Below are 8,864 nucleotides of genomic sequence, written 5' to 3'. Positions count from 1 at the left end.
ATGGGAAATTGAGCAAGATTGCTTGTGTATTTTTTATGAAAGTGGAGGTGGATATTTCCCCAAAAAAATCTTTAAATTTGGGATGTGTGGAATAAAGAGGTTTGCTTTTAATTCTTCCATCCTTTTCTAATGGTTCTCTTTTTCCTTTTTCAGATTTCATATGGTTCATTTGAAGCAGTCACAAATCAAATTAAGTTCCCTTCCTTTTACCACATGGCTCCTGAAGAAGCTCTTCAGTATCAAGGAATTATCCAGTTGCTTTTGCATTTTGGATGGAAATGGGTTGGGCTCATCACTCCAGCGAATGAAGCTGGAGAGCATTTCTTGAATACCATTGAACCAATGCTTTTCAAGAATGGGATCTGTTCAGCATTCACAGAAAGAATTGAATACCATGTGCATTACACTGGTAACATACTTGAGATGGTCCGTGATACAAGGATTTTGTCCCCAGCTTTCATAACAAGCAAAGCAAATGCAGTTGTTGTATATGGAGACAGTGCATCTATTACATGGTTGTCAACTACTCTAACGTTAATGAAGTTATCTAAGTTCATATTTTCTCAGTCCAAAAAGAACTTACCTGAAGAAAAAGTATGGATAACCACAGCTCAGATTGATTTCATTTTATATGAACTTCAGAAAGTTATTGATGTTAATATTCAAATGTTCCATGGTGCTATCTCTTTTGCAATTCATTCCAAGGAAGTTCGTGACTTCCGAGATTTTCTGCAACATGTAAATCCTTCCTGGGAAGTGGGAGATGATTTTATCTCAGGTTTCTGGGAACAAACATTTGGTTGTTCACTTACAGACTCTACTAAGTCAACAAAGAAAGCTAAGCCTTGTTCTGGAGAGGAAATGCTGGAGAGCCTTCCTGCATCATTTTTTGAAATGAGCATGACCAGCCACAGCTACAGTATCTATAATGCTGTCTCTGCTTTGGCACATGCCTTACATAGGCACTTGGCTGGATCCAACCACAGAAGAATGGAAGCTGCAGGCAGCCGATCTCCTCAGAATATAGAGCCTTGGAAGGTAGTATTTGCTGTTACAAAGAGTTTGGTTTGCAAAGTGTTCACTATTGTGCCCTGCCTTGAAACTTTATGTGAGTTGGTATTTAGTTACAAAAAAAAAAATGAAAAATATTCAGTTACAGAAATAAACTTTAATTGATACAATATCAAAGATGGAAATTAGCATAATTCTTAAAATGATACTAAACCAACTCTGGATGAGAGACTTTTATAAGCACCAGACTAGCAGCTACCTGAAGACTGAATAGATGCTAAATAACAGCAGCTGAGAAGGAATTGGAAGTAGTGTTTTCCAATATTTCAAATGGCATTTAATTAGACACTTTTTGTAGCTTAGGGGTGCGTAGTCACCATGGGGTGGGTCATAACAGATATCCCAAGCAAGTTTGCTTAGGTGAGGCACAATTGTTTAAATTTATTTGCTGGGAAGATGTGTCTGTCATTTGATTTAGCAGGAAGTGAAAGAAATGCCTGTTTACAAAGAATTTCCTTCAACATATCCTACCTGATTTCTTTTATGGAGACTTTTGAATGGCCTCTTCAATTCTAAAAGAAGATTCCTACTGAGTTGCAATCAATGCTCCTTAAGCAGAACATAAATCATTGGGAGGTTTTGTCATACCGTTAACTTTTTAAAAATCTTCCATTCTCATGTCCACTCCAGATATGATCCTTAGAACATCTTCCTCTTAGACATGAGAAATTTGCATGGAGAAGCAACTGCAAAGATTTTCATATGTGCTGATTGGTCCCAGTTATTCAAGAATATATCATCATACAATACTGATGAAAAAGTGAAATGGAAAAGGGGCATAAATGAAGTCTTTAAACATGACAGCATGTAACTTTTCCTCCATATGTGGTGTGTGTGGTATAAATTCCTTCATTTGCAGAAAACAAGAATGGTTTTGCCAATTCTACACTGTCATAAACTATATGTTGAATTACAACTTTATAACCCCTAATTATAAAGATCTTGAATGCATCTAGGAAAGCTATTCAACAATTTTAATCAGAATGTTTTAATACTTTATAGACCTTTTGATTCTCTTTCCACCTAGCTCCACTCATTCCTACAGAAGATCTCATTCAACAACTCTGTTGGTGATGAAATTACATTAAATGAACATGGAGAATTAGCAGCTGGTTATGATATTACCAATTTGATCACTTTCCCAAATAGATCCTACATCAGGGTCAAAGTGGGAAGGCTGGATCCTCAGGCCCCTCCAGGGAAAGAGCTCACCATTAATGATGGACAGATTGAATGGCACAGGGGCTTGACTCAGGTGAGGAAATAAATTTATCTAATATCAGCATTCATGGTTATCCCATAAAATATGATGCAAGACGTCTTTTTTTTACTTAGCACCTGATTAAATGTGAAGTTTACTGGGACAGAAAAGTGGGCTTTAAGAAGAAGACATTCATATGTAGATGGATAGTATTTTAATGGAGATAATCTCTGTTTAAACAATTAGCTTTCCTTGTAGGAACATGCTTGCACATTAGTTTAAGAGATCCTATTTGTTGCCCAGCTTATGTTGACTGCATTCTGTTTGGTGTGTTATATTATATTCTATATGGTATGAATATTCCTTTTTTATTTATTGCATATTTGTAAGCCACCAAAGAGAAAGCAATATACTTTAAGGAATACTGTACGTCTATCACTAAATAAACAGATGAACCGCAATACAAAAAGAGCAGCATGCACAGAAGACATCTCATATTAAAGATGACCAGTGACTATCAGAGAGAGTTGTCAGCCATTCTTGTTTGTGAAGTCCTAGAGGCAGATCTCCAGTTAGTGGAATATGATGATGATGATCATGATCATGATGATAAATTTATTTACCGTATATCCCACCCATCCTGCTGGGTTTCCCCAGCCACTCTGGGTGGCTTCCAACAAAATATTAAAATACAATAATCCATCAAACATTAAAAGCTTCCCTAAACATAGAATAGTAAGCTTGTTACAGATAGGATACTAAGCTTGTTACAGCATCGCTTGGGCTTAGAATGAACATTATAATCTTCTGGATTTTGAATGAAGCTATGTACAGCAGGTATATATCTAGGCAGTGCTTTTTCTCTTTAAAAAAAATGTTCAGGGGTACTCTCATTTTGACTCAAAAAAATCAACATCTTATAATTCAAATAAAATGTATGATGCTATGTGCAGCAGGTAGACATCTAGGCATAGCTGTAGCTAGTGTATAACCCTAAGATGCGCATAAGCAGCCCTCAGCCACAGAAGCCCCTTGAGACCCTAGTAATGAGCTGGAATCTCAAAGTACTTCCAGAATACAAACATCTTATTTCACAGTGACTCCAATCCCTCCCAGAAGGGATCCTACACATAAATCTGACACAGAGAAACCACTCACCCAAAGCACTTTTGACTTATAAGGATTCAGCCACCATCTTGTCCAACAAAAACTTCAGATAGCATCACCTTCACTGCTTCTCCTCAGTGACACTCTTCTCCAGATTCCTAGAAAATAGACCCTCTTCCATATAAATGTTGAAACACAAAGATGTCAGAACCTGAAACCTCGTGGGCCAACACAGCCCAAAAGCCATGGAACTGAGCAATACCCTCCTAGTATTACTTTCTAGTAACAACCCTGCAGGTAGGAGCAGAACCCTTATACTATAGTACCTCCAATTCCCAAAGCCTTGATTTGCATCATAAGGACACCAAGTGACATTCCTGAAGGAAACAGCTGTGGTTCCATCACCTGGCATACCCAGTTTATTGAATTCTAATAAAGTTGTATGTTTAGCTATGCCAACTATGTTTATCCGAATCTTATTGGGCTCGTATGATGCTTAACAACTGCTTTTTATCCTATTCCATGCGCCACCTGTGCACATACGGATCATATGTTTCATGTTATTGGTCCTCCTTTTGCTGATAGACCCCCTGGTGTTAGATTAAGTTCCCCCATACATTTTCTTAAAAAATAAATTATTCCTATATATTTGGATAGGTGCCACCCCTGTCAGTATGTAATGACAACTGCCGTCCTGGTTACGGGAAGAAAAAAAAGGAGACAAGTAAATTTTGTTGCTATGATTGTGATCCGTGTCCCAGCGGGATGTACTCAAGTGAAAAGGGTGAGAAATGTCATCTTAAGATAGACCAAACTGCACAATTTATTTAGCAAGTTCTTAGACCCTTAAAATTTTGTTGGCGTTAAAATTCTGGAGGTGAAAGGGCTACAGTGATGAAGTGTGTATTGTTCCCATTGTTTGCAATGTAATATTTAAAACATCCTGAAGACATCGTTTTTATAAAGGGATGTAATGCATTTTACATAGAAATTCAACTAGATTATGATGGAATAGGAGTGGTGGTCACTTCTCTAAGAAGAAGGCAGTTTGGAGATAGAGTGAATCTCTCATTCAGTGGACCTCTCTTGGCTCACAAGATTTCAGCTGTAATGTTGCTCTATTTTCACTACAGAGCACCTTCTGATTCTAAGAAAGAAGAGGAGGACCACTAACACATAGGGATGTCCTCTATGTAGAAATTCCAGATTTCATGCCTGAGATTTATTTCTGATATATCTCAGGCAAATGTCTTTGGGCTAGAAGCTTTGAAAGCTACCCTGGTAAAGAAGGTTAGCTAGGTGAACTCCTGATGACAAAAATTCTTAAGAATTTTCTTCATAGTTTCAAATTCTCCTAATCATTTGTCTTTTCAGACATGGAAACATGTATCAGTTGCCCAGCAAATAAGTATCCAAACAAAGACCAGGATAATTGCATTCCTAAAATACCAAACTTTCTTGGCTTTGATGAAACTTTGGCCATCATTTCAACTTTCTCGGCACTACTGTTGTCTCTGATCACAGCTCTAGTGTTTGGCATCTTCATTAAACACCAGGACACTGCCATCGTCAAAGCCAATAACAGAAGCCTCACTTACATTCTCCTTGTGTCCCTCCTCTTGTGTTTCCTCTGCTCCTTGATGTTCATTGGAACACCTAAGGAGGCAACCTGCCCACTCCGACAAACAGGTTTTGGCATTGTCTTCTCTGTGGCTCTCTCCAGTATCTTGGCCAAAACCATATCAGTGGTTTTGGCATTCATGGCTACCAAGCCAGGATCCACAATCAGGAAGTGGGTAGGCAAAAAACTGGCTTATTCCATCGTCCTCTCCTGCTCTAAAATTCAAGTAGGGCTTTGTGGTCTTTGGCTGACAACTTTTCCCCCTTTCCCAGATTTGGACATGCAATCAATGAGTGAAGAAATTATATTCTTATGTAATGAAGGGTCAGTCCTCATGTTCTATTGTGTTTTGGGCTACATGGGCTTTCTGGCCATTTTCAGCTTCACTGTGGCCTTCCTAGCCAGGAAGTTACCTGACAGCTTCAATGAAGCAAAGTTCATCACCTTCAGCATGCTGGTCTTTTGCAGTGTTTGGATCTCCTTCATTCCAACCTACCTGAGCACCAGGGGGAAATACATGGTGGCTGTGGAGATCTTCTCCATCTTGGCTTCCAGTGCTGGATTACTGGCTTGCATCTTTTTCCCCAAATGCTACATTATTCTTGTGAGGCCTGAGTTGAACACCAGAGAACATCTAATACAAAGAAAGATAAATAATAAATAATATTAGAATCTGTAATTTTCAAGTTGGTATTCTACAGTGAAACGTCAAAAAATGTGAATGAATGAGGACAAGGTGACCAAATGAAACTATTTCAGCAATTTTGTGCTTTGTTTCTAAACTGCAAAACGGTTACCTGTTCTTTTAAGAGCCCTTTCTGATCAACTGAGGCAAATGTTCAGCTAAAGTGGATACAAAGTTCAGCTTAAGAAACTGAAACTCCAAAAGAGAAAGAGAAACATCAACAGTACTCTATAGCTATTCTGATTAGACAGCTAATATGAATGAGATGTAGAGATAATATATGTATTACAGTATATTTTTTGACTAAGTGATATATAAATTTAAAAAGCTAAATTTAAAAAGTTACATTATTTTGGAAAGGCCTGAATTCAACAATAGAGAGCAGCCGATAGAGAGAAATATGTAATCAACAGACATGTTTGTAGTTTCACTTATGTTGTTGGTATCCCTGGAGAGGATGGGGGTGCCGTTTTGTGGCTTACCTCAGACACCAAAATGTCTTGGGCCAGCTCTGCTCCCAAGAAGATAGTGATCAATGCAGAGTTTACCTATCCAACCACTGACTAGAGCAACTTCTGCAGCTGTGTGGGCATAAGGATGTGCTGGACTTTAGTGTCAGTGTCGTTTGTGTAGATCTCTTTGCTATTCGCTTCTGTTCCTTTGGTGGTGAGAGAGGTTGGGCTTGGCCTAGGTTGTGGTTGCTTGTTTGTGATTGGCTGTGGTGAGCTTTGTTTTCATGAGTGAGTGGGGTGGGTGGGTGTTTTAACACAAAACCCCACACATACATTAAGCAAAAGAGAAAGATTGCCACCAGACCCCAACCCCACCCACCATGGTCCCCCTCCACCTCCACCTCTTTTTTTCCTTCCTAATGTAACACTAAAGTCTCAACAAATGAAACTGACCTGTAGAAAATGTAACTTGAAAAAAGAGACTTTGCACATACTTTTGTTAACTAATAAATATTTAATAATAATAAAAAGGAAAAGGAAAGAAAGAAAAAGGATATGCTGGACCCAGGACCCAGAAATAGGAATAGTGACCAACAGAGCTAAAATCTGAACTTCTCTATAGGATTTTGGGTACCAGAAGTGGGCATGTATGTGATGCAACGAGGATGGGTGTTGATGCATAGGTAGGCTTGCCCCATGGCATGCTATAGTTTTACTCATCCCAAATTTACGTGTCTATATTTGACTGAGTTAGCCTCTCTCTGGAGACACAGCTCTCAAGCTGTAAAATCTGCATTCAGGGATGTTTCCATTGCTCATGTATTTCATTATCATCATCATTGCGACTCAGCATTTTCAGTCATTTAATTATTAAGGCCCCTGTCACACAGCAATTGCTAGGGAGGGTCAGAAAGACATGAGCAGAGGAGGTGATTACCCAGAATACACTGCAGGTTAGGCCAGCTTCTTCTCCAGTTACAAACACAAAATGTAGGTTAACCATGAACCCTCATAACAGAGGTGTTAATGAATAGGAGCTGTGTGAAGGAATGAAACTATGGCTGTTACACTGGTTAAAGGATGTAGCCCAGCTGTAGAAAACTAGACACATAGAGAAAAGTGTTCTTTTTTCATGATACTCTATCGCATTGTTTCGTGTTTCATTGTTCTAACCTAAGATGTCATTTTTTCCCATTAAAAATATTGAAAATCTAGTGTAAGCTGGGGTTCTGTTCATATTGTTATGAGTTTGGAGTGCTAAACTGGGTCCCTCTAATCCCTGGATCCAGCAAGTGTTAAAAGTTAATCAAGCCAGGCTAGCTTCCTGAACCCCAGGGTCCAGCAAGTGTTCAAATATAAACCAGGCTCCCTTACTGATGAGATGATCACCTGGGTGATGAATCATTAAGAAGGATTAAGCGGCTCAGTGTGAGAAGGGAAATGGGTAGGGCTCCATCCCTCAACAGATAAAGCCAGAGTTTAGAGTAGAGAGTTTGGAGGGCAGTGATGTAAAATGGAGGGGGAAAGCGAAAAGCTGGAGACGGTGGGCGGGCAATGTTTCATTTGTATCTAATCCAAGGCTGTAGCTATGGGCTAAACCCTTTTTTGGGTGTTGATGCTATGAAGCCTTCCATTGTAAGGTCAGGTTGTATATATGTGCTAATGAACCATATACAGTGGTACCTCGGGTTAAGTACTTAATTCGTTCCGGAGGTCCATTCTTAACCTGAAACTGTTCTTGACCTAAAGCACCACTTTAGCTAATGGGGCCTCCCGCTGCTGGCACGCCGCCGGAGCACGATTTCTGTTCTCATCCTGAAGCAAAGTTCTTATCCCGAGGTACTATTTCTGGGTTAGCGGAGTCTGTAACCTGAAGCGTATGTAACCTGAGGTGCCACTAATCTTGTGTAATTTTTAATATCTGTGATTTTGAATGTGAATGAATTTGTAAAATAAAGTAAAAATTATTTCAAAAAAAAATAAAGTTTCATTTCTATCTAATCCAAGGTTGTGGCTATGGGCAAAACATGTCCCTTTTGAGGTGATGATGCTCCATTGCAGGGTCAGGTTGTATATATGTGCTAATAAACCATATATCATAAAGACACCACAATCTCAACCATGCTTCATTCCGAAAAGGAAACACGAACCCTGGGCAAGTGCCTGGAACCCCCTGGAATCTCACACCACTCACAACAATATTCTGATGCTCGCGTATTACAGGTTTTGTAGCTGTGGAGGCCCTCTATCAGCAGAGGGTTAGACTAGATGTCCTTGGCGCTCCCCTCCATAATCTCTGCTCTAACAAGTAAGTTTTCTTTGGCAGAGCGCCAAATGATGACACATTACATCATCCCAAAGCACTTCAGGAGTGATTCTTTCCCCTGTAATTATTAAGATTACAGTAATTAGTTCACGTGGCCAAAGCCCTGGAAGATGGTAGGGAGACAGGGAAAAATCAACAAGCAAGGCTAAAATGATTATAAACACTTCAGTAATCCATGGCCAGACAGCATAAAGAACAAAAGAGTGATCAGGCTCTGTTAAGCTGTTCAGGTTCCTTCTTTCATTGTAGTGGGAGTAGCGGTATTTATTATTATTAAGTTATGCATTTTGTGTGTTTATGTTGTAAACTGCCCTGTGTTCTTTAGAAGAGAGGAACTATAGAAATTTAATCAATAATAATCCTAGCATAGCTAAAGCTTCAGATCAGTATTACTTATCTGA

At 39.1% G+C, this 8,864-nt stretch overlaps 1 protein-coding gene across 1 annotated transcript in view; it reads left to right on the top strand.

Moving 5' to 3' along the window:
• LOC309354932 (vomeronasal type-2 receptor 26-like) overlaps positions 1-5,665 on the top strand; it is a 40,372-nt gene extending 34,707 nt beyond the window's left edge. Inside the window, exons 3-6 of the mRNA XM_081885238.1 lie at positions 154-1,038; positions 2,099-2,326; positions 4,037-4,163; positions 4,754-5,665. Of these exons, the coding sequence (XP_081741364.1) occupies positions 154-1,038; positions 2,099-2,326; positions 4,037-4,163; positions 4,754-5,664 (2,151 nt within the window). The 3' untranslated portion in view covers position 5,665. The remainder of the gene's footprint in view (positions 1-153; positions 1,039-2,098; positions 2,327-4,036; positions 4,164-4,753) is intronic.
• The last annotated feature ends 3,199 nt before the right edge of the window (positions 5,666-8,864 follow it).

Source organism: Podarcis melisellensis (genome assembly GCF_964234715.1).
Source record: "Podarcis melisellensis genome assembly, chromosome: 13".
NCBI classification, from domain to species: Eukaryota; Metazoa; Chordata; class Lepidosauria; order Squamata; family Lacertidae; genus Podarcis; species Podarcis melisellensis.
The sequence above is the reverse complement of the archived record's forward strand: the minus strand, read 5'-3'. Positions and strand labels throughout refer to the sequence as shown.